The following is a 26,954-nucleotide window of genomic DNA, read 5'->3' as shown; positions in this document are numbered from 1 at the left end:
AGAGAACATAACTTTGGACCACTCAGCAGCAGTCCAGTCCTTTTTGTCTTTAGCCCAGGCGAGACGCTTCTGACGCTTCCTGCTGCTGACCAACTTTATGGAGATGCAGATTTCATTTTCCAACAGGACTTGGCACCTGCACACAGTGCCAAAGCTACCAGTACCTGGTTTAAGGACCATGGTATCCCTGTTCTTAATTGGCCAGCAAACTCGCCTGACCTTAACCCCATAGAAAATCTATGGGGTATTGTGAAGAGGAAGATGCGATATGCCAGACCCAACAATGCAGAAGAGCTGAAGGCCACTATCAGAGCAACCTGGGCTCTCATAACACCTGAGCAGTGCCACAGACTGATCGACTCCATGCCACGCCGCATTGCTGCAGTAATTCAGGCAAAAGGAGCCCCAACTAAGTATTGAGTGCTGTACATGCTCATACTTTTCATGTTCATACTTTTCAGTTGGCCAAGATTTCTAAAAATCCTTTCTTTGTATTGGTCTTAAGTAATATTCTAATTTTCTGACATACTGAATTTGGGATTTTCATTAGCTGTCAGTTATAATCATCAAATTAAAAGAAATAAACATTTGAAATATATCAGTCTGTGTGTAATGAATGAATATAATATACAAGTTTCACCTTTTGAATGGAATTAGTGAAATAAATCAACTTTTTGATGATATTCTAATTATATGACCAGCACCTGTATATTGTGGTATTATAATATATCATGATGTATTGCATTTTTTACACAATGTAAAAAAACCTTATTGGTTGAATGTTTTTTTTTTATGTTTGCTCTGTCTAACTAAATTGTATGTTCAAGTTTTGTTTAAATTATAGATATTTAATTAAAATATAGTGATCTTCTAAATGACTAAATGTAAATGATTTGGTTATTAGTAATTCATTAATTTTTTTTAATAAATATGATTTGAATTTGAGTTTAATTTATTATATTTTGTTCAAAATATCATACTACTATTGTATCAGATCATGATCTGAGTGTATTGTCACTTCCCTATCATTGAGATCTTATGGAAATCTCATTTATTGTTTTTCTTCAGTCTTGTTTTTATTCGCATCTACACTGATTAAGGCCCACAGGGATGAGACTAAAAAGAAAACACATTAAGCAGAGCTTTTCAACATATTTTTCATATATCATACTGTAGTTTCTCTGAGTCACGTCAACTCCTCAAAGCTTGAAACAAATTATAAAGCAATTAAAGATATTCAACTTAATTTACTTTTGCTGTAATCATTTCATTTTGGCTGTAATGTATCTGTGTCTGTGTGTGTCTTTATAGGTGTATGAGGCTGTGCCCTGTCAGGGTGAGTGCGGTCAGTACGAGTGGGTGACAGACCCCTGGTCAGTATGCACCATTAATACGGTGGACAAGCTTCCGGCCTGCGGAGAGGGTGTACAAAGCCATAAGATCCGGTGAGTAAGGGCACGTTCTTATGGATCAACCCCATCACACATGCCTTTTGTTGGAGGCCACGACCCGTTCCGATATGCCATCCTCGTCCTCCACATTGTCATTGTGCTTTTCTCTCTCTGTGACAGGTGTGTGAGGCGAGGCGGTGGGGATCAGGTTAGCAGTGTGAACGTGACACTCTGTGACCAAGACGAAATCCCTCCCCAAGCTCAGACCTGCACGCTGCCGTGCCCTAATGAATGTGTGATGTCCCAGTGGAGTCAATGGAGCACCTGTCCGAGGGTAAGGTGTCCTTTTGATATATCCTAAAAGCACAATTTGAAAATTCAGCAATGTTTGGAGGTGACTTTGTTACAAAAAAGTCTGTGTTTTAGTTTCTGTTCCCCAATATATTGTAAAGCAGGTTATATTGGTTTGTTGGTCTTCTAGTCTGGTCTGTTTTGCTTGTTTTAGAGGGTTAATGGCACTTGTTGAATGGCACTTGTAAACTTGAATGACTAGCTAAACCTAGCTAAAAGGCCACACCGCAAAAAAACATTCTTAGTTCTTTTTATCTTTTTTCCAGTACACATATCTAAAAATGTTTAAATCAAGATACATTTACAGGGTGGTGCAACGGTGTTTCATGCATTCTGACTTATTTAACAAAGTTAAACGTGCTGTCTTCTCATGCTTGACATGGTCAACTTGTCAACAAACGAGTTGGACATAAGTCCCTTATTGGGAAATTCTCGGCAAGGCGAAAGAAATAGCCAGCCCACGCGACAACCGACGAGCGAGACCCGCTTACCATCAAGATTGGCTGCGCTGTGGGCCTGCTGCTGCAGCTCGTTACTCTTGCGATAGTGAGAGGTGTGTGTTTGTTTGTTCACGGCATTTTAGTGATGGATGTTATATAAACGGTGGATATAACGCCGGATTTGGAGATAGTTTGAAACTGATCGATGGCGCGGTCTCAGCGCTAAAAGATAGCGGACATGAACCGCATGCGGTAAGTCAAACTAAGTCATATGTCTGTGTTTTGTTGGCAATGGGTGTGCATGTGCTTTAGTTCCTAGTATTTTGAAATATGTGACCCTGGACAACAAAACCAGTCTTATGGGCCAATTTTTCGAAATTGAGATTTTTACATAATCTGAAAGCTGAATAAATAAACTTTCTATAGATATATGAGTTGTTAGAATAGGACAATATCTGGCTGAGATACAACCGTTTAAAACTCTGGAATCTGAGAGCGCAAAAAAATCTAAATATTGAGAAAATTGCCTTTGAAGTTGTTAATCACGGGCACTATGGAAGACCATCCACTCACAAAAATAAAAGTTTTTATATATTTAAGGTAGGAAATTGACAAAATATCTTCATGGAACATGATCTTTACTTAATATCTTAATGATTTTTGGCATAAAAGAAAAATCGATAATTTTGACCCACACAATGTATTTTTGTCTTTTACTAAAAATGTTCCCGTGCTACTTAAGACTGGTTTTGTGATCCAGGGTCACATATGGTAAGAAATGTCACATTACAGAAATAGACTGTGTACATGTAGAAATTGCAGGAATGTACTGTAAATTTACAAATCGGGTGTAAACTAACATTTACAAATACAAAATAACATGTAATTGTATTTTTCTGGAACCCCAGCTGCAGGAATATTACAGTTTTTTTACAGGATTTTAGCTTAAACCATCCAAGTTTAAACTTTTTCCTGTTGTGTTATGTTACTGTGGTACTAATGTACTAGATACTGTAGTTCGTAGTTTGACTAGCTGTATCATTTAAGTTAGTACATTTGTTCTGGTGGACCAGATCCATGCCAGTAGTAAACTCTATAAACTAGCCTGAAAATGAATGCCGGTCTTTTTTCAGTAACAATTGTTGTGTTGACATTATCTTCATCTTTTGCTTTTGTAGGTGATAATTATGCAGTCATGTTTACGAGCTGTTAAAATATTCCCCTTGAGAATTTGTTGGCATATGATTCCGCCTGTGCAAGAAGAACAGAAAAACATTACAGTTTTGTTGCAAGATTCTTTTCTCAGACCCGGCGAAGGTATAAGACAGTGTCAAGATGTGCTGCATCCATTTGAATATTTTACATTAACGCTCTCACAAGTCAAATCTTGATGCGCTCCTTCAGAGTTCCTATGGCAGAATTTCAAATGGTGAATACCAAGAAATCAGCATGCAGATAAATATCTAGTGGTAATGAAGCATTTGTTATTCTAATTAATGTTGTGCATAAAAAGTTACCCCAGATACGCTTCGCCATCGGGCTGCCGACTCATTAAAGTGCAGCTCCACAGTTCACTGTCGGCTAATCAGAAACAAACTGGATGAGTTTTCCTGGCTCTGCCCAACCTACACAAGACTGCCAACCCATTTCAGTATAATTTGGTCTCTGTGCTAATCACATTAGATCGCAATTCTACCTTGTTCGCTCCCCGTTCCAAACCATGTTTGTTCTCTCAGCTTTGTCGAAGCGCTCAGCCAGCGCGGAGAACATATCAAACACCCGTGTTCGGTGATTGAGCTTGGTTAATTAGCGATATATAATTGTAAAATGTTCCCAAAAACCTGGGTGTTACAGATATGTGGCGATAACCGAAAGGAGTTCCTGATAATGGTCGGTCCCCCCAATAGTGAAACACATGAAGAGGGCCAGCTAGCCGTTTAAAGGGCCTCATTAGTGTCTGACAGTGATGGAGATGTAGATTAGTTGCTGCCTGCAGCCTAACAGCTTCTAACAGTGCACTTAGCGCTGTAAGACCATGTGGCTAACTGCTGCTGACACCCGCTTGAACAATGTGAAGCAGCACAACGGTGCTACTCGGCTTGCCAGTTTATACGTGCGCAATAAGAGCGCAAGCTTATTTTTATGACATGTTTTGTATGATGTAATTTGTATGTTTTTGTAGCCTTGTGATGAAAGCGTGGTGAGAATGAGGACGAGATACATGGTGCGCCCCCCGGTGGACGACAGAGGGTGTCCAGAGAGTAACCAGACAGAGACATGCATCCTCAACACCACCTGCTTCAATTATTACTACAATGTCTCCAGTGGGTCTTTCAGTCTTGACAATCCGCTGCTTATACAACCGCTTATAATATACTAGTAACACTTATACACAATAAGGTTGAATTTGTTAAAGGGCCAATGTGCGACTTTTTTGAGGGATCTATTGACAGAAATGCAATATAATATACATAACTATGCTTTCAGAGGTGTATAAAGACCTTACATAATGAAGCGTTATGTTTTTATTACAGTACCTTAGAACGAGCTGCAGTATTTCTATCTACATACACAGCGGGTCTCCTTACATGGAATTCACCAAGTTGTTTCTACAGTAGCCCTAAACGGATAAACTGCTCTACAGGGCGCGTTTCGTAAATGTGATCAAAGAAGCAAAAACATGATGACATCTTAGTTCTATGTCAGCCTCTGTGGTGCTTTAAAAAGGGAGGAGTCGAGTGATTCGTTGGTTGCAGTTCGCAACCTCACCGCTAGATAGTGCTAAATTTCATACACTGGACCTTTAAAGGTAGTTAATGCATTCGCTAACATGAACTAACTAAAGACATCTTGATAATTTGAGCATTTACTAATAAATTTTTAAATCAAAATGTCTATCTGTTAACATAATTTAATGCACAATGAATTAACATGAATAATTGTATTGACATTAACAAATATTAAAAAAGTTAATGTGTGATGCAATGTGTGGTTAATGTGTGACCATATTACTTATTATTAGTTCATATTAGCTAACGCATTTACCAATGTTAACAAATACAACCTTATTGTAAAATGTAAACAATACTTAAAATGTCTGTTCATGTTTGTTTTGTACAGCCCTGTATCTAATGCACCTCTTGTTGACATCAGAAATGTGTTTCATGTAATCTATATATCAATATGCATTATTGTTATCATTAAGAAAGTGGATCTTATTTTGGAGATTTAATCTAAAAACACAGTCTAAATTGTGGATGAAAAACAAACACACTAGAGAGCTTCGTCTCTCTTCAACAAGACACCTGAGCTTGTCTGACTTGCACAGGTTTTGACAGTTCCAGGGGAAAATCATGGAAAAACTTTCTGAGAAAGACTTTACGGCAAAAGTGTTTATAAATGAAAATCAAATCCGGACGGGGCGTTTAACAAAACTAAAGTCATTTGCAGTCTTGGCATAGTGAATTTAAATGCCATAGAAGCTCAACAAGTCTAAAAATGTCTCCCTTAAGTGTTTGAACAAATTTTCATGAAACGTTACAAAGACTTTGAACAAAGAGAAATTAAAATCATGCCTAGGGGACTTGTTTAAGCATACACATAAGCATATCTAATGAAAGGGCCCACCTCAACGGTGCATTTAATAGCATCCCTCATACATTAGTCAGTTTCATCTGTGATGCTGTTTTGTGAGATTTTGTCCACCATACAATTAACAAGAATTAGACTGCTCCACCACATCACTGTACTCTATTCAATATTTCCATTGAAAATGTGAACTCCTGAACTGCTAACACACCATGCTTTGTATCGTCCAATCACTTACAGCCATTTCATGTTGGCCACATCGAGTTTATTAGGTTATCTCCCCCTGTGACATATCCTCTTGTACAGCTGTGCGATATATATTTCCTAGATAGAAAGTAATTCATCAGATAGACATTAATGAAGGAAATGGGCTTGGCGATATTAGAGAGCCGATAAGCCTTTTACTGCACGTAGTCCATGAAATCGCTGATGATATCAATACAGATAGCACTCCACTAAGCTATTAGACTGGCATAAAGCCGGTTTATCATCACAAAGAGCGGATAACTAGTTTCTGTCTTTAGAATGCATATCGTCAGACTTTTATATTTTGCAGGCCACTTTGATAGACTTCATGTAGACCTTTGCCCAATTCACATTTCAATATATGTAGCATATGCTAGCAATAGTACAGTGAGCTAGTACGGCAATATTCAAATATTTAAAATTGGTATAGAATTGTGTTTTGATATAGACATTGACACATTTAAATGTTTTTACATACATAGTATGCAAAGGATTCATCATGTTAGACATATTTAAAAGAAACTATTGTGTAAAAATGAGAAAAATGTGATAATTGAATGACACTGTATATGTGTTTATACTCTTTATGGAACAGACTGGAGCACCTGTCAGCTGAGCGAACACGCCATCTGCGGCCAGGGCACGAGGACACGCCTTTTAGACTGCATCCGTAGCGATGGCAAAATAGTGGATCTGAGCGTGTGCGAAGAGGTAACCTTTCTAAACCTCTGTATAACCTTCATTTCCAGCCCTCCCCTCACCGGATAAGCGTCCTCTGAGGGGGAATTAAGCACTGTGAGATTGTATAATGTCCTTTAGCTGCATGCACCGCAAATCAGCCATGACCGTCCATTAACTCCCTACAGTATTAGCCCATATCCAGAGAATGATTCTTTCATCTGAGCTTTTACAGTAATAGCCCCGCGTCGGCTCACGGCTGGTTCATCAGTGCAATTGTGTGTGGTGTCGGGACATGGGGTTAATGGCTGTCCCGCTGTTTTAGCTGGGCCTGCCTCAGCCGTGGAGACTGGCGATGAACTGTGCGGTGCACTGCCCCTTTAATTGCATCCTGTCTGACTGGTCATCATGGACGGAGTGTTCACACACCTGCGGTAGCAAAGGTGAGTCGCAGTATGTAATTACACATATGACCAGGACCTTTTCTTATTATATTCTTATTCTTAGTTCACCTCAAAATAGAAGGGATAGTTCGCCTAAAAAAATGTTCAGACTTTTACAATATGGAAAATACAGCAAAATGATTTAAAATATTTACTCTTGTGTTCTGGTTTGGTATAATATAAGGATGAGTAAATGACAGGTTCATTGTTGTGTGAACCATCCTTTTAAATTCATGGGTGTTAAGGACAAACTTTTTAATAGAGTGGTGCAGGGATGACGTCCTTTTGTAGGTCAACCCGGAAGTTAGCCCCGCACTGGTTCCATCGACCAAAAACCCATAGACTTGAAAACTCACGAAAAATAAAATCTGTGATTAACAAAAATTTATGATATCAAGATAATCTTTACAGATAAACACAATATTTGCTATTTTTGAAGCCTAAATACAATCGCCAGAAGGTAAAAGCTAACATGAGGCTATAAACAGACTACACTACATTCACTGGATATCAAAGTCGCCACCACCTGGGGTTTTGCATACAAATATGCGTCATCTCTGCACCACTCCATTCTACTGGACAGTATAACTTAAAATAGGACCCATACAGGACATTAGTGAGGCCCCGTTATCACATATATGTGACCCTGGACAACAAAACCTGTATTATTGGTCAATTTTTCGAAATTGAGATTTTTACATAATCTGAAAGCTGAATAAATAAAATTTCTATAGACATATGAGTTGTTAGAATAGGACAATATCTGGCTGAGATACAACCGTTTAAAACTCTGGAATCTGAGAGCGCAAAAAAATCAAAATATTGAGAAAATCGCCTTTGAAGTTGTTAATCAGGGCACTGTGGCAGACCATCCACTCACAAAAATAAAGTTTTTATATATTTAAGGTAGGAAATTTACAAAATATCTTCATGGAACATGATCTTTACTTAATATCCTAATGATTTTTGGTATAAAAGAAAAATCGATAATTTTGACCCACACAATGTATTTTTGTCTTTTACTAAAAATGTTCCTGTGCTACTTAAGACTGGTTTTATGATCCAGGGTCACATATGTCAAAACATATTTAGCTGAATTCTTATTGACCTCAATTCCTTGTGTATAATAAAACAACCTATATGACAAATGAGCATTGTCACATACACACACATACAGTGTACAGTCTGTACACATAAATAAAACTTAAATGAGGTAAATATTTTTTTTTAAGAAGCAAAATTCAAGAAGTACAAAACATCTGAGAGAATGCTTCAGCTTTAAAGCAACAAGCAGAATTGTTAATAAGAAACATGCAAACAAATCAGAATATTTAATGTGGTTGTTTTGTTGACACGTTTTCATTCTCATGCTACCTAACACAAGTCTACAGAGATAAACATCCGGCTTGCCCTGGGTTCAAGCCATCGGTTGCCACGTATTTTGTTTGCCATCATTAACATGCAACGTTGGGATCCTTTTTTAAATATGGACATTATGCCATGAATCCTATATTTAGGGATCACCTTGCAGGTTAATGAGGATGAAATTAACAAATTTTTGCTTTCCTGAACACGCTGAGCTATTTATCAGTTAGGAGAATTATACATTTTTCCATTACTGCTCTCAAAATTGCCATTATTATAGGGATAGTTAACCCCAAAATTAAAAAATCCGTCACCCACATGTCATTCCAAACATGCTCATGACTCTTCCATCAGTGGAACACAAAATAAGATATTTTGAGAAATGTCTCAGAGGTTTTGTATCCATACAATGGAAGTCAATGGGGGCCTATATTTTCTAGTTTTCTTTAAACTATCTTCTTTTGTGTTCTGCAGAAGAAAGAAAGTCATACAGGTGTAGTAAGATTACAGAGAACGGAGTAATTTATGAAGACTTTTTTTTCCATTTAGGGTGTTGGCCTGTTTGCTGTCAGTCTGATGGAGTAACAGTGTTGCTTTATGCAATATAAAAAAGGCTCATTACTAATCTTAAGCACAGGATGGGTCCCTATGGTTCAAATGACCCAGCTTCTTACAAGTTCAGCTTGTTAGTCTCTTAATTAGACGTATTCAGCGATCTTCGTTAATTTTCATTCAGGCATCAGTTTTCAGTTTACTTTATAAATCTACAGGGAATTCTCAAGGCACAGCAAACAGGAAACTCTCTCCGCTTTTTGTTTGTAGTTACCACATAGAAATAAATACAGGTTGTAGCTAACCTGCCTCAATGCGATGCTTTCCTGCCAGAGACAGAGATTGGGGTTCATTATGTGTTGTATGTATACAGTGTTTTATCTGTCTGTGAAATTCTGTCAGGAGACAACCAATGCTTCCCCCAGCCTACAATCCAAATCACTTTTTCTTTCTTCAACGCTCTCTTTTCTTCCATCTCCCTCCAGGATCAAGTAGAGATATTTCCGCTGTCAAAGCTCAGGCATTTACAGGGGCTTTATCATCTGGCCGTGGTGCTTCTGTTTTAATGAATGGCGTGCTTGAAACTGCCAGCTGTAGAGGGTGCTCTTGAAGGCAGCGCAACACGGATTCGATGAGCCGTTATGTTGCGCTGGCTGTGACTATAATTTCTTTCTTTCTCCATGCTAAATGTTTAATGCCGGACTGCAAGCGGAGCTCTTTAAAGTCTATCTCGCTGGAGTGGCGCTCAGTTCAGATCTACTGTCACCTTGTCAGTTCAGATGTGTTCTGATGGAAGCTCTGTCTTTCTCAGTCTCCAGTGATGCCTCCAATTGTACTCTTCCCAAACTGCTGTTCTTCTAGCCCTTGATAGAGGCCCACTCAAGCACTTCATGGACACCAGCCAGCCTGTTAAAGTCCCCAAATGGGTTTTTCTTAAGCCTGTGATTCCTCCTAAAATGAGGAAAGTGGATGGTAGGGAAAAAAGTGGCTACAGTTTTTGGTCTAAGCTTCAGAAATGAGTTTCTTTAAAGACCAGTGTTTAATAGGATATTGGATAAAGGATTGTGTCATCATTTATGGTTTTTATTCACCCTCGTGTCATGATAAACTTGTATGTGACTCTTTTTTCTGTGGTACACAAAAGAAGATATTTTGAGAAATGTGTCAGTGGTTTTGTGTCAAACAGGTTTGGAATGACATCAGGGTGAGTAAATGATGAAAGAATTTTTACTTTTGGGTAAATGATCTCATTAAGATTTTGTCAGAAAGAAAATCCAGGCAACTCAAGCTCATCTCTGCATCATGTCTGCATTCAGATACAAAATTTGTGTTTCACCTACCCATGCATGTACAGTTTATAAATATTTTAACAGTATACATAACGCATTCATCCACTACATTGTTCCTAGTCACCAGACAACACACTTAAATGCAACCTTTCTCTATTTTTAGATTTTTATTTCTGCATCTGCTTTTTTCTATTGTACAGTCACAGATGTCTCTAAATATTGCAGGGGTGATGACTCGCTCTCGCACCGTGCTACAGCAAGCTCACGAGGAGGGACGCCCGTGCGCCTCCCAGCTCTCCCAGACCAAACCCTGTCCCATCAGCCCCTGCTACACTTGGCTCCTGAGCGATTGGTCCCCCTGCAGAGTGGAGGTAGATTCAGTGGCATAATAATTGGATCTGCATGTATTCTGCGCTAACTGCATATTGCACACCACCAGACCTGAGGGCAATCAATCCGTGTTTTATTTAACCATGTGTGGCATAGAGACCAGCCGCTCTACATCACCACATAGCACTGGCACCACGTTGAAGTTCTTTAATTGAATTTTGTGGAAATTGCACGCGCAGATGCCAAGCCCGTGCGGGAGAAGAGAACTTTGTGTCATTGAAACGTGAGGTAACTGCTTATTAAAATCATGCAGGGATCTACAGTCTTATCATTAGAGGAGGACTGTGGCAGAGTTCAGATTTTCATCTTCCTTCTGCTGATTTTCTTCTCTCTGTCTTTTGTATCTGAAAGGGATTTTAATTGTATGTCTCTGGGTTTCGGCTGTGTCCCCAGAGTCTCGCCATATTAAATATGAACAAAAGAGATGTTGCGTACTTTTAACACTTTTTTGGCAAATGGTGTGGACGATTTTATATTTATAATTGTTAAATATTCAGAAACATCTGTGATAACACTTCTTTCTTGTATATATACTGTATACAGTATAAATATATTGTTTGTTTAAACCAAAAACGATACCTTTAACAATAACTGTATTAGCATCCACACCAGCGGACAATATTGTATTTTTTTAGGGCTGTCAAAAGATTAAGCGCGATTAATCGCATCCAGAATAAAAGTTTGTGTTTACATAACATATGTCTATGTACTGTGCATATTAATTTTGTATTTATAAATACAAACACATACACAAGTATACATATTTAGGAAATATTTACATGTGTTTATTTATATTTACCAATAATTGAAATTATATATAAATGTTTATTAATATTTAGATTTTTCTTAAATATATGCATGGATGTGTATGTGTTAATAAATACAAAATTATTATGCACAGTAAACAGATAAATATTATGTAAACACAAACTTTTATTCTGGATGCGATTAATCGTGATTAATCTTTTGACAGCCCTAATTTTTTTACAAACTAGATTCCTTACCTTGAGGTTAACCCTCCTGTTATATGCACATTTTAGCAATGATTTGAAGTGTCATTATATTAACCCCACAAATGTTTTAATATATATTATTACATGATACTCTGGAATACTTTAATCTGATTGGCCAGTCGCTACATTCCAAAGTATGATATTACCAGATAGCAACCACTCAAAACTAATATTACAAAGTAACCCGGATGCTGCAAACCATTTTGACAGGCACAGTTTAAGGGAACGGTTAATCTCAAAATCAAAATTGTGTTATTTTTTACTCACCCACACGACATTCAACATGTTTTAAGACCTCCCGGCGTCTTCAGAACACAAATAAAGATATTTTAGGTGACATCCGAGAGATTTCCAGGCCTCCTATATTATACCATGGTTATAGTTATTGTCAAGGTTCAGAAAAGTACTAAAGACATCGTTGAATTGGTCCATCCGCTCAATTGAATTTGACGCATGCGCATTCGGTTTGTTCGGATGGGCAAAAAATGCAAGTCTTCCTCAATAACGAAATAATCAGACATTTTGCGAAGATCAGATTATACACAGCATGCATCTGCTTGTAAACACAGAGTTGCGCTTCCAGGGTTGTCAGTCAGAACGCCAGCGTCTGCCCCCACCGAAATGCGCATTCGTGAACGCGCACCATAGACTGACAAGACAGAGGAGAATATATTGATTACAGTCATTATTTTGGTTTGTTTTTCGCACATAAAGTATTCTCGTCCAGGGGCGTAAATCTCATTTAACAGTAGGGGGGAACAATAAACATAAAATTTCTCAAGAGCAATTTTTGAAGGGGACACAAATAATACAGTCAAAATTGTACTTACTACGTCACAAAGCGACAATATGCGTTAAGTTCATTGGTTTATCATGCAGACTTGCAGTCATATTATAAGTGAACCGAACTGCCACTTACTGTAATACAAGTGAACGCCTAATAAAGCTGTTTCCATTTACATTTTTTATGTCTCTGTTGTCAAGACAGGAAACAAGTATAAAAACACACTAACCGTGATACTACATGTTAACAATGAGTCACTTTTTAAAATTTATCCTGATTTATACTGCAACATCGTCTGACAAAGTCACCATACATCTACATTAAAGAGTGGTGGTTATTTTCCCATGTAGAGCACTGCCTCCGCCAACAAACTATGTGCATAGATGTACTATGTTCATGTTCGTGTAGCCAGTAACAGTGACAGATGCTTAAATTCTGTGTTGTACTCGTTGATGAATCGTCGAGTTTCAGTCAACTGAATGCAGAGGTGGACGAAGTACACAACTTCCTTACTTGAGTGAAAGTACGCATACTACTGGTCAAATATTACTCCACTACAAGTAAAAGTTGTAAAGACAGATTCTTACTTGAGTAAAAGTACAGAAGTACGTGCTTTTAAAAGTACTCAAGTATTAAAAGTACATTTCCTTTATGTCAGTTGTGCATTGTTTTATTGTCGTATACCTTATGCCTCTGAAGCAACCTACTGAATACACTGAGTAGCTCAGTATCAGTTGTATTAAAGGAGTAGTTCACTTCAAAATTTGAATGAAGTCAATGGGAATGAAGTCAATGGGGGCAAATTTTGCAGTGAGCAACTCCTTTAAGAGCTTTATATGTATAGCACATATATGTTTAGTTTAGATATAATCCTGTATGATCATTTAGCCTAATTATCCTCATTAGCCCCCTAGGCCTATATGTATTTATGAGCAGTGTTCTTTTATTTTGTATATTCCCTTTACCAGTTTTAGCAGCAATTTACCAGTAAGTAGTAAGGTTCTTGTAGATAGTAAAGTGTAGAAGCCATGTGTTTGTTGGATTTATTACCATTTGTATTACCATAATTTAACTACAAACATAAACTTTAGCTAGTATAATTTAGTTGCTGTGGTTTTACTAAAGATTATTAATTGGAGTATGGTTCATATATAGAAAATGGTAAATTTGTGGATACTGTGGTTTTACTGCAAATACCATCCCTGCTGAAAAAAAACAATGAATTTTTTAATTAGAATGAGATTTTTTAATTAAATTCCTCTTTGTAGTGTGTTTTGGGTTTTATTCCAATAGGATTTACCATCCCACCAATAGAATCCATCACATACAAGTAGACAACAAGTATCCATAGTACAATTCCCATTATAACCATTAAATCCATTACATTTTATGTTGTATTTTGGGCAGGGTTCTATTGTTTTTATTTCAACAGGAATACTTCAACTATAGTTACATCAGTAAAAACATCATTCATTTTCCAAATCGCTTTAAATGATACAGAAGCAGATCAGAACACGCACGCGTAGCTCAAGGTGTATGTGATGCTTATTTACCGTTTAGCCGTTATGCCGATCATTTTCATGACAATGTTTCTATGATCTTTGACTGATCGTAACCCACAGATTACACCACACTTTAACATGTGCCTTTTTCGTCTTTTATTGTTCTATTTGCCTTTTTAGAGCGCTATCAACGGTGTAGCTGCGCCGTCGTTTACATTAGTTTAGCGGGGAAGATCCCAGAGTTGCCAGATTTGCGTAAAAAAATCTGCCAAATAGCCATTCAAAGCTTGTAAAAGGTCCTGGCAGATCGCAAGCCAGATAAATTGCGCACACAGGAAACCCTGCTGCATAGAAACCACTTTCTACTAGTGATGGGAAGTTCGGATCATTTTACTGACTCGGACCTTTGAGTCTCGTTCAGCAAAATGAACAAATCTTTTTTCGAGTCATATCATTCATTTCGTTCATTTTAGCAAAATATAATTAAAATGTTACATGTTACTTTCCTAACACATCTACTACTTATGCAAACGTTGATCACATTACAAACAATACAAAACTATAATGCTATAAGAAACAGAAAAGATTAATTCATTGTTTACCTGGGTCTTTAGTCTATGATTAGCTCACCACACCTCTTATCTGACAAGTCCTCAGGTTTGACTCGTTCGTTCACGACGTGACAGCTTCGTAAGCTAAACCAATGCAGTCTGAGCAGGAAAGAGAATTGATTAGTTCACCTCTCGAGTCTTCGGGTTCGAGTCGTTAGTTCATCACGTGACAGCCCCCTACGCTTTACCAATGCCGTCTGAGCCGGAAAGAGAATTGATTAGTTCACCTCTCGAGTCTTCGGGTTCGAGTCGTTCGTTCTTTTGTCACAGGACCCATAGAATATTGCGCAATGCGCATGCGCGACTGGACGAATCACTCCCCGAGACGACTCGTTCTTCCCTAGTCACATAAAGATTCGTTCAAAATGAACGAATCGTTCAAGAACGACCCATCACTACTTTCTACTTTTGGACCTTTTTATAAATGTATTGGAGTAAAAAGTATGATATTTGTCTTTCAAATGTAGTGAAGTTAAAGTACAAGTACTCAGAAAAAAATAATACTCAAGTAAAGTACAGATACTCAAAAAGTGTAATTAAGTACAGTACTCAGGTAAATTTACTTCGTTACTGTCCACCTCTGACTGAATGTTTAGCTTATCCGTCGTGCACACACTGCACAAAATAACTGAGAAAACGAGCTTTTCCAACTGAATGAAAGCTGTGCACCTTTTGTGGACAAAAGGGGTCTGAAATTCACTAAATATAGTGCCAAAGTCACTAAATTGTCACCGGTACGTGCGCGACTGTGTGTAACACGGTACCTGAATGCCAAGGATCGGTGGCTAATTGTGGCCGTTAAGGTCTAATGTTAACATTATGCCAGGTCGCCACAAATACAACAATGCATGGGAAACGGCTTCGGTGTGTTAGTTGCAGTGTGTGACGCACTATGCAACAAGCTATTGTAAACAAGCTAACGTTAACTAGCTAAGTAACGTTTTAATCACTAACATAGCAGATTCATGGAAAAACACATCAGCAATCAGCCTTTTTTGCCACAACTAATTTATTAATGAATCAGCATCAACTACATTAAAGAGAATCACTTCATTTAAAGTGAATAAAATAGCCTTCTTACTGGAGTTCAACAACCACTGATAAACTGAGTGTTGGGAAAGCAGTGTTGGGAAAGCAGTCAGTGGGCCAAACCACTGTAAGGCAGGGGAGGAGGAACTCAACTTAAAAACTTAAAACGCATTTTTTGCGTTTGCATTTTTTTCTAATAACACAATTAGTTTAGGTATACATAAATATATGTAGCACAATAGACTGTGCAATTTTTTATGATTTGGGGGGGCAACCCTCGGATGGACTAGGCTTAAGCCCTGTCCGAGAAATCGCCCCTCTGTGTATTTCACAGAGAGGTGAAACCTTCATTTTAGCAGATGTAACTGTAAACCAAGATGCTTAAAATGGAGCATTACAATATACTTACAATTTATTTTATTTATTTATTATGTAGCTATTGTCTGCCTGGAAAAATTATGTATGCAAAACCAGTGGTTTACTTAGCCAAACCATTGGTTTAAACCTCAGCTGTCATCAGTTCAAAGTTCATCTAAAGTGATTCATTTCCATCTTGTCCTTCAGTCAGGCAAAGGTCAGAAACTCCACTGCCTGCTCACACCTCATTCAGATGAATGTACCGTATCTGCTCTGTGTGGTGTTGTGCAGGGGGCAGATTGCGGAGAGGGCAGAAGGGAAAGGAACCTGACGTGTGTGGTGCATTGGACGGACTGGCCGGACAGCCCCCAACCTCATAAAGCGGTGGAGGACGAGAAGTGTGGAGACCGCGTGAGAAAGGAAAGCGAACAGGAACTTCTGCAGCCGTGTTCAGTCCCCTGTCCAGGTGCAGTGCTGCAAAACAACTGCTTTTCATATGTTTGTGTTTTACACACATGCACGATCTCTTTTGTTTTTAAACGTCGTTTGAACGTTAATTATAACAAACTTAATATCGCCACACCATTGTTTGGTAAAATAACCCAAGAAAGCTTTATTTGCATGATTGCCGTGTGCATTTACAGTATTGCCATTTAACAGAAAGATCTCCTATTTCACACTTTACCTTGAGGCTACAGTATCATTGATCTACTGTATGTTAGCATCTCTCTTTTAACACAGTCCCCAGGCGAAGGACAGACTCCACATGGAACCTGAATGTAGATAGGAAGAAAAATCGAAAGCGACAAAGAGTCAAAGCGAGAAAGGTAGAAACGAAACTGAGAGTCTGAAGATTGCGGGTGGCATATGGTGTGTGGCAGCGCTACTGTATTGTGTTTCGGCGGCTCCGGTGAGGGATGAAAATAGACTGGCTTCATGAAGATGATGGATAATGAGATGCCTGGGCGCACAGATTGTCTCTAATAGCCAGCCTGGCTGCAGAATCAAAAGGACGTCATGGCTGAGGTGCTAGCGTTAGCGTGCAGGTGGGGGGACTGTCGCTGTGAAACGCTCCCTGCGCGGAGGGATTAGGAGGGCCAATGATGTATGACCTTCAGCTGAGGTAGCGATAAATGTATCTGAAGAGTAGCGTAAGGCCTTTGATTCCATGACAGGAGAATAAGATCAATCTCAGTAGCCGTCACGAGCAGCTTAGAGGCAGATTGTCACAAGATCTCTTCATTAGCACATGGCCGGAGTGCAGGTGTTGTAACTTTAAGAAGAGATGAACCTTTGGGACATATTTGATGAATGCACTAGTCACAAGCCTGCCATAGGGTGAATCCCAGTTTGCATACTACATGTACTATATAGCATTGCCAAAGTAAGGATTTTTGCAGATAAATGCAGAGGTTCTTCAAGGTTTCAATTCATGAACTTTAAGCAGCAATAGTTTTAAGTCTTATAGCTCATATCGCTAACAGCATGTACATTATGCGGTTTGTAGTATCAACATTCACTTTGATAGGTATAGGTTCAAAGCTATTTTTTTCTTTTAGTCTGGACTGAATGTAGGAATTCCTAGCCCTCTGACTGTCCATTATATTACTTTATGTACCTTATATCAGTGCTACTGGAGTTGTTGAACGCCCCAGTCCACCCCAGTAGCTCTAATACTTAGTCAAAGTCTGTAAACTGTGATTCAAATCATTTGTATTCGTTCTTGCTGAAATTGTGAAATTCTTCCAGTAGAGTTGTTATTCCTAATTTTACCTTTAATATGACTCGTAGAATTAATATGTGTTGTTTATCATCTGCAGGAGACTGTCACCTTACCGATTGGTCGTTGTGGAGTTCCTGTCAGCTGACGTGTTTAGAAGGGCGGAGCTTCGAGATGGTGGGGCGTCAGGCTCGCTCACGGGCCGTTGTTGTACAAGTGCTGGAGAATCAAGACAGCTGCCCTCCTCAGGTCTTTGAGACTCATCCATGTAAAGGTACAAGCTGTAAAATAGTCATGATGAATGAACAATGTATACATAATGTGGAACATACACTATGGTTCAAAAGTTTAGGGTCAATTGAGTGAAATGTTTTTTTCTACTTTTTGATTTTACTTTTTGAAACATTTTGATTTTAAGACAAATGCATACATTTCTGAAATGAATTTTGAAGATAAAAATGTAGCTGTGCAAGCAAATAAGTTTCTTTCAGTACAAAATTATAATTTAATTTAATTAAAATGTTTTTGAAATGTATGACAGCCAATAAGAGCTCAACACAGCTTGGAAATCCTTTAACACTGTTCAAAAAGCATCTCAGACAGAGACATAAAGAAGCTGGATGATAAAATTACCAAGATACATTTCTAGACAAAGGGTGACTTCTCTAAAGATGTCTTAGTTACACTTGTGTTATTTGGTAAGTTTACAATTAAAGAATTTAAATGCAAAAGCTTTTAGGTGCCGTTTGAGATTTTCTTCTAAACTTAGCATTTTATCAGGCTCTTATGTTTAGGTTCAATGATTTATCTTTAATGGCAATGAATATGTCCCCTTTGCCATTAAAGTGAAATAACTTTTAATATAAACATCAGAGCCTGATAAAAAAATATCATTTTAGAAGGAAAATGTCAGACAGCATTTAAAAATGTCAGACAACAACTCTTGAATTATTCTATAATGTGGAACAATATTAATAAGTGACCCTAAACGTTTAAATGGTATCTATACATTTTGAATTTTTCTACCATAATCCACATTTTTCATTACAAATAGTATTGTTAGCATTAGTTGTGCTGCATAACAATTTGAGTACAAATTTTGCTTCAGAGTTTCCAAATGTCTTCTGTATGTTCACAGAAAACTCATAAATGTAGTATTTGTTTCACTTTATCTGTAATGAAACATTCAGTTGAGCTGCACTCAAGCCTGTGGTGAGCATATCAAAATGTCCAAAGAGCATTTGATGTGCTTCAGTGGAATAAAAATCTGGCCTTTTTGGAGCTGACATGAGTTTTATCAAACTTTCCATAATGTAACTTTTCACAAAATACTTTTTATTTCTAGTTTTAAATAAAAACATGATTTCAGTCTTGCTGTCTCGGACCTTTAGACACCAGTCTGTATTCTGGAGGTTTTCTCAAAATATGCCCTTTGTAAATGCTCTATGCATCGCACCTCCAAGAAAATGTCTGACTCTTGTCTACGTTTCGTCAAGCAATGCTTCGGGTTCAGTGTTCGTGTCGTCAGTGCAGCCACGCTAGCTTTGAAAGGCTAAGTGAGCGTGCATGTATAAACTTAGATCAGTATATAATTCTCAGGCTATTATAACACCTGACCATCTCTCTGTGACTCTGTGATGCCACAGGAGGGAAATGTCACAGTTACGAGTGGAGGACAAGTGCCTGGAATGAGAATGAAAGATCAGTGTGGTGCCAGCGCTCTGATGGGGTCAATGTGACAGGTAGCCCACAGCTTACACCAAGACTGAGAGAATTACAAATATCCTTTTGACTTACTACGCTTACAAATACATAATCAAAAGTCACATCATTATAGACTGCTACATCGGACGCACATGCCTGGCCCGAAGTTACCTTCCGGTCTGCTTGCTGATCGGTCTGGCTAGTGGTTAATAATATAACCATCTTTATTTAATTTTATATATATATACTGTATAGTGCTGTCAATCGATTAAAAAAATTAATCGGATTAATGACACAATTTCTGTGATTAATCACGATTAATCACACATAATAATATTTTAAAATATACTTTTACATTTTAATAATTTCACATTTAATCTTCAAATTGAAAATAACATATTTCTTTAACAGCGTCATTTTATGAATGAAAGAAATCATTTTGATATTAGTACTGTAACTGATGTCTCTATTAAATTGATTATTTTAACATTAATTATAGCCATTCAACAATATAATTGAGAGCTATCATGAAATATACAGAAATTGAAGGACGTTCTCAAACACTTTACAGTCTTTAATGCTAAATTATAAATTAAATGCAGAAGAATTCTCATTAAAGCTACAAAATCACATTGATTTCTTCTTTTATTTTGTTCTTTGATTAACATTAGTGACAGGAGTCACAGCAGCACGTTTAAGAACGTCGCCCCTTTAAGAGCTGTCTCAGTACGCAGATCTGACCGTCATCGCACTCCCATTTTCACAACTCTTTGCATTCATTTAAGATTTTATTTTACACTTTGAAGTCTTGCTTAAGAAAATGCTAGACAAAACGGGCTCTCTGACATAATCTTGTATGGTTTTATCCATTCAAGCACGAAAGAGAACTTAACACGGATGCGCTGTCTGACAGAGATTCACCGATTTACACCAGACTCGACCTCGCGTTGCGTTTTGCCGCGTCCCACAGTTTAGAAGCTGTCTATCTTCATTGAACGCGTCAAAGCAACTGTTTAAAATCGCGCTTAAGTGGTTTAAAAGCCTGTACACCAGGGGTCTTCAACTACTTTTCTTTGAGGGCCAGACTCCAAAAGTATAAATAGGATGTGGGCCAGTTTTTTTACCATATCCTCATTTCTTCTGTTATTTTGTATTTCTGTTATTTATTTCGTTTTGTTCCTTTTATACTGGTTTTGTTGCTGTTATTTATAGGCCATATATTAAAACATGCACACAAATATTGCATCCAGTATTTGTGCCTTTTCATGATATTAAATTAAAAAGGAAATTGTCTTTTTAACTGTATATTATATTACTTAATGCAATACTTTACCCCAAAATTGCTACTAATTTACTCACCCACAGTTCTCCAGTACATCCAAGATGTGGGTGGCATTGTTTTTTCAAGAAGATATTTGGTTGAATTAATTAAAGTTAAATCAATAAAAGTAAAAAACGCAAATACATTCAACACAAAAGTAATCCCTGCCCCTTGTGACGTTAAATAAGCGTCTTAAAAATCAGTCAATTGATCTGTGCAAGAAACTGAACGCTATTATCACATCTTCGGGTGAATTCCAATCGTATTCATGTGCCCCACACACAAGGCAGAGCCTTTGTATAATGCGAGTTCTGGGGGGAGATGAACAGCTGTTTTTCATAAATATAGCCATTATTCATAATGAATGCAGTAATAAAAACAACACCGTTTTCCCCTTATCTGAGACAACCGTTCACGTAGTGTACCCTTCCTACAGTTAGCCTACTTTCAATGGCAGAAAACGCGCTTTAGAATACGACCTATCGCGTGCGCAAACCTGCCTGGCTGTGCAATGCATTGCTGATTATAACGTTGTAAATAACATTAAGTTTCTTGGACTGACCGATCAAATCGCTTTATAAGACGTAAATCATTATGAGCCGCGGGAATTATGTAGCAGCGTTTTGGGCTTTTAAAGATGTGGCGTCTCAGGAGGACGTGCATTTAAAGCACACCGTTCTTAAAGTCTCTCCACTTATTTGAAATGTTAAGGCGGGCCAGGTAAAGATGATTGACGGGCCGCATTTGGCCCGCGGGCCGCCAGTTGACTAGCCCTGCTGTACACGAATAAGAGCGTGATTACATAATGTAACGCTAGACAAAGAATGTCAAAACAAACGGATCCTGCTTTAATTGCGTAAAATATTTTTCACGCGTTAATTTGAAAAAATGTATCGCATGCATTAACGCGTTAACGTTGACAGCCCTAATATATACTGCATATATATATATATACGTATTAGGGCTGTCAAAAGATTAATCGCATCCAGAATAAAAGTTTGTGTTTACATAACATATGTCTATGTACTGTGCATATTAATTTTGTATTTATAAATACAAACACATACACAAGTATACATATTTAGGAAATATTTACATGTATGTATTTATATTTACCAATCATTGAAATTATATATAAATGTTTATTAATATTTAGATTTTTCTTAAATATATGCATGGATGTGTATGTGTTAATAAATACAAAATTATTATGCACAGTACACAGATACATATTATGTAAACACAAACTTTTATTCTGGATGCGATTAATCACGATTAATCTTTTGACAGCCCTAACGTATATATAATAATTGTATTAAATAAACAATTAGTTGAATTTGACTGTATATTAATTTTATTAAATAAACAATTTACTGAATCGGATCGTGTAACTGTAACTTTAAGCTTAGCCAAGTAAGGCCCGATTCACATTTCGCGTGATTTTAGTGCGCATATTCATTATTTTAAATGTAACGTGCGGCAGGCGCGCACAAATAGGACATTTTTCTAGGTGCGTCGGCGCCACATCAAGATTGACCTAGTTCAACTTTTCGGAGTGCCGTGCACACATCGCGGGTCTTTTGATGAGAGAAAGAGGCGCGGCTTTAGACGCGAAATGTGAATCGGGCCTAACAGTTCTTCCACTGGTTACCCAAAATAATACTGGCTAGACATACTATTAACTTCCTAGCTAATGTCATTTACTTAAATGTATGTTGCTTGTTATCAGAAATAATCTGCAGGGACTCTATTCTTTGCTGATGTGTACCAGAAGTTAAGTTTGGGCCACAAAAGCAAAAGCGTGCATGCGCAGTAACGTTTGTTTATGTTGTTATTTTGAAACCGTCTATAAACCTCACATGACCAGATTCTATTATCTCCTGAATAATCGACTGTCAGTAATATTGTAATATCACACAGAGGCAGAACTCTAAACACTAAAAACGTGCGTGATAACCCTAAACAAAGAAAAACGGGTTGAAAATTTGTGGTTTGATTTTGACAGACCTTGTCTTGGATGGTTTAATGTCGCATTTTTCCATTTTCTCTCCCTCCGTTTCAAAGGAAGTCATCAATAAACCAGCGCTAGACCGAAGGCGCAATATAAACATTATAAAACATTGTTTCATTCCAGTGAAATAAACGCACTCCAGATGGCAAGCTCGCCGTCGCGTTCGGGGAGAGAATGAAAGCTTTGGGTTGTGCATAGTGCTGTAAATAACAGATAAAGGTGATCTTATCTGAGTTGGGAATCGTCTCGGGCAAATATTCGCTCAGAGAGGTAATCTCTTTCGCGTGAGAAAAGCCCGAGCCCGGAGTATTAGCCTCTGATGTTTTGACATGTAATTTTCCATTCCAAAATTACAATCTTCACTGATTGATCAGAAGCTGTGATGCTTCCTTTAAGCCATTAATCAGGTGTGACAGGGCTCTTATCTGCCTATCAATAGGGAAATGGCAATAATTACCTCTTTCTTGTTTCCTGCTGGAAGGGGGCTGCTTTCCACAGAACCGGCCAACCACTGTGAGACACTGTCACCCTCCATGCACCAAACCGTTCTCCCACTGCAAGCAGGTAAACCGCCGGCCATCCCATGTGCTACATACTGGCCCGTGTTAGTAATGTTTTTTCACAATGCTCTTGCACCGTGTGAATGCAGGACAAAGGGCACAAATTTAAACCAGTGACCTGTTTTTCAGTGTCATGACCTGAATAGCTGGATATTATTGTTATCATTATTGTTATCATAAGAGGCATTTCAAGCATGTGTAACATTTGCATAATTGCTGCAAGCCTAGAATGGAAAGGGATGAAATTAGAAAACTCGCAACACTGGACATTGACTGCCACTTGGAGTGCATTGCATGTTACTACAACTATACTGTGTCTTAAAAGGATAGTTCACTAAAAAATGAAATTCTGTCACCATCTATTCACCCTCGTGTGATTCCAAACCTGTAGGACTTTCTTTATTCTCCACAACACAAGAGAAGATATTTTGAAGAACGTTGGTCACCGAACAACTCAGGCCCCCATTGACTTCCATTGTACGGACACAAAACTACTGAGACATTTTTCTAAATATCACCTTTTGTGTTTCACAGAAGAAAGAGTCACATACAGGCTTTGAAGCACAGGAGGCAAATAAATGATGACAGAATTTTTATTTTTTGTCTGAAGTATCCCTTTAAGTGTGTATTTTATGCATGTATATCTCTAAATATTCCTCAGCATTGTCTTTATTGTTCCTGCCATTGTAAATAGCATTCCCTGTCTCTTCCAGAGAGGCGTATGCGGGTGTGAGAGGGGTTACACCGAAGTCATGAACACACACGGGTTCCTGGATTACTGCACCAAGACCCCAGGGGCCGACAACAAGAAGGCGGACGTGAAGACCAGCTCGGGAAGATTAAAACCAGGAGGGACGACTCAGATCCAGGACTTCTTCGGCGAATGGTCTCTGCAGCCGCTCGGCCCAGGTACTTGAAATGCAGATGAAGATCAGGCTGATCTGGGTCGCTGGAGTCTTCAGATCTGTGCTAGCTTTGAGTTACGGCAAAATCACTGGACGCCTTTATGAGACCTCAGATACAGGCTGGTGTAGAAGTCTGTTTAATGTCTCAGTGTTTATGCCCTATTGGAGCCATGAGAAAAGCCGGATTGTACAGAGTCTCGTAACAGCGTGATTTGTATTGCCCATAACTTGACAGACAGTGTTTCTTTATTGCTGGCTGGAGGCCATTTCTGATTAGAACTGAATTTAGCGCTCTGTGGGACAACAGCTGTGTGATGTCAGGTTGCCACTACCTGTGGATTTCAGCCTCAAGATGTTTGGCCAAAATCCTGATGATTATTACAGGGATAGTTTACCCAAAAATGTTTATTCTTTCATTGTTTACTAAACCTCATGACATTTTAAACCCGTATGACTTTCTTTCTTTGACAGAACACAAAATAATATTACATTACGTTAAATGTGGTTCATAAATTTTACCTTATAATATTATACATCTGCATCAAATGATCTCTTCAACATCATCTATATAACAATATAGTTGTTATCAGTGGTAGCTGGTGAAATTATTTTGAAGTGGGGCTGTGGGTTGCCAAGTTTGTTACTATGAAATACGGAACAAAATTTGATCTGTGCAGCAGTGCAAATTAGCATAGGCAAGACGTCATTGCTTCGTATTTGCATTTACTCTCTAAATACTTAATAGTTTTTAACATTTTATCACAACTAAATGCACAATAAAACCTTTCTCATTTATATATTTCCCGTTTCTGTTTTCAGACATAAATTAATAAAATAGTAGACTACGCGTCCGTCTGGGTAACAAACTACGTGCATATGTCCTACAGACAAACTACATTCATGTTGCTATGCGCTTGTCAGAATTACGCCATAGATTAAACGCGTTTATATCCGAACGCCGTTTTTGATGGCGTTTTAAACAGTATTTGCGCCGCAAAATACGGCGTCGCGATTCCAAACGCCGTAAAAAACGTGCGAAAAGTCGTCCATAACGCCGTATTTAACGGCGTTCTAAGGCGCTCGAAAAGCGCCGCGTTTTGCGCCGCTGTCTTGCCATATGACAGCGTAAAAAACGCCGTTTTAATTGCACAGAGCGCGCGTTTTTTACGGCGTTTTGTGTGTTGTATAGCTAATGAGCCCCTCCCGCTAATTTACACAGCCAGTAAATTCGAACTGTTCTCACCCAATCACTGATGAACTGAGCCAGACCAGAGCAATTTACCACTGATCATTTTACAGGATTTTATTATGTGCGCAGTGTTACCTTTGCTAACATTAAACAAACCATTGCTTGCTTTCCGAAGAAGCGACTTCTTCTCTTTGGAAATGTAAAGTTACACAACATGGTCAGCAATTGTATAAAGGCCAACCAATCCCATTGTAATGTATCCTGCGTATTACATATAGCGCGTATGGCCTACGTGAAAAGCAAAAATGCAATCGGTTGAAATATTGAATTAAATTACATTTTAGCATTAACGGAAATGTCCGTAAAATAAAGGAAAATGTACTGGTAATTTTCTGCTAGTACTTCATCTGTTTTAACGGGATTTTTTTACAGTGTATTTAATTACGTTTAATTAGGCCTACTATTCGAGCGATGGGATCAGTAGGCTTATAACCACCATCTTTGTGCAAACCAACTTTTTAAAATAGTTTTTTCCTGTAGCTTGTAAGTAGCATGCCCGCATCCCGACTCATTTTGCCATGTTCTCGCCAGGTTAGGCTGCATGAGTGGGTTGCCGGGCCTGAATCCCGCACTTATTTCTATGTGCTGAATAATATTTTTTTCCATTTCATTGTAAGTTTCTTTGCAGTTCCACGCACGATAGCGTCAGTCTCTTCACGGAGGTAAATGGCAAGGCATTTGGCATTGACTTGGGCTGTGTTATATTTTAGTTAATAAGTTCATGCTTGTTACATTACAATCATTGCACAACATTATTGCGTCTCCTTATAGTCAATAAATTTTTGTAATATGGAAACTAAAATCACATGGGCTACTGATAAGAGACATGCATAGACTAAAAGGCCCCTGTAAGTCGCTTTGGATAAAAGTGTCTGCTAAATGCATAAATGTAAAATCTATTACTGTTCGTTCGTCCTGTTTATAGCACGAAAGTCCACTGATGTGTGAGTTCAGCAGCAAAAAATCAAGTGCAGATACGGTTTATAACGGTTTATAAAAAGATCTCTCATTCCAGACTTTCTTTTCATACTGACCACGCATTAAGTACTGAAATATAAATCTAAAAACGACCAAGCGATACAGATAAACAGAACAAGACCAACTACGTAAAAATTAGCTAATGGTTCAAGAGGGTCTCGAAACTGCGTTTGTTACTGTCAGCGATTGCGAGTCGATCACACTAACCAGCAGACCACCATTCACAGTACTCATACTCTGTTTTTACTCTGGCTGACCTCGCTTATACCAGGAGAGATTTCTGGTGTTGGAAATTATCTAATACAATATTTCAACCGATTGCTTTTTTGCTTTTCACGTAGGCAATACGCGCTATATGTAATACGCAGGATACATTACAATGGGATTGGTTGGCCTTTATACAATTGCTGACCACGTTGTGTAACTTTACATTTCCAAAGAGAAGTCGCTTCTTCGGAAAGCAAGCAATGGTTTGTT

At 38.1% G+C, this 26,954-nt stretch overlaps 1 protein-coding gene across 2 annotated transcripts in view; it reads left to right on the top strand.

The window, feature by feature from the left end:
• The window catches only part of thsd7ba (thrombospondin, type I, domain containing 7Ba), a 301,508-nt gene that overhangs the window by 269,665 nt on the left and 4,889 nt on the right, over positions 1-26,954 (top strand). For both annotated transcript variants that reach the window (XM_057335489.1, XM_057335490.1), the window contains exons 17-27: positions 1,312-1,445; positions 1,572-1,725; positions 4,365-4,506; positions 6,612-6,727; positions 7,020-7,137; positions 10,569-10,714; positions 16,321-16,495; positions 17,850-18,023; positions 19,396-19,491; positions 23,267-23,349; positions 24,059-24,254. In XM_057335489.1, the coding sequence (XP_057191472.1) occupies positions 1,312-1,445; positions 1,572-1,725; positions 4,365-4,506; positions 6,612-6,727; positions 7,020-7,137; positions 10,569-10,714; positions 16,321-16,495; positions 17,850-18,023; positions 19,396-19,491; positions 23,267-23,349; positions 24,059-24,254 (1,534 nt within the window). The remainder of the gene's footprint in view (positions 1-1,311; positions 1,446-1,571; positions 1,726-4,364; positions 4,507-6,611; positions 6,728-7,019; positions 7,138-10,568; positions 10,715-16,320; positions 16,496-17,849; positions 18,024-19,395; positions 19,492-23,266; positions 23,350-24,058; positions 24,255-26,954) is intronic.

The sequence above is a fragment of the Triplophysa rosa genome, linkage group LG6 (assembly GCF_024868665.1).
Source record: "Triplophysa rosa linkage group LG6, Trosa_1v2, whole genome shotgun sequence".
Classification (NCBI taxonomy): domain Eukaryota; kingdom Metazoa; phylum Chordata; class Actinopteri; order Cypriniformes; family Nemacheilidae; genus Triplophysa; species Triplophysa rosa.
Note: the sequence above shows the minus strand (reverse complement) of the source record. Positions and strands in the feature narration are given on the sequence as shown.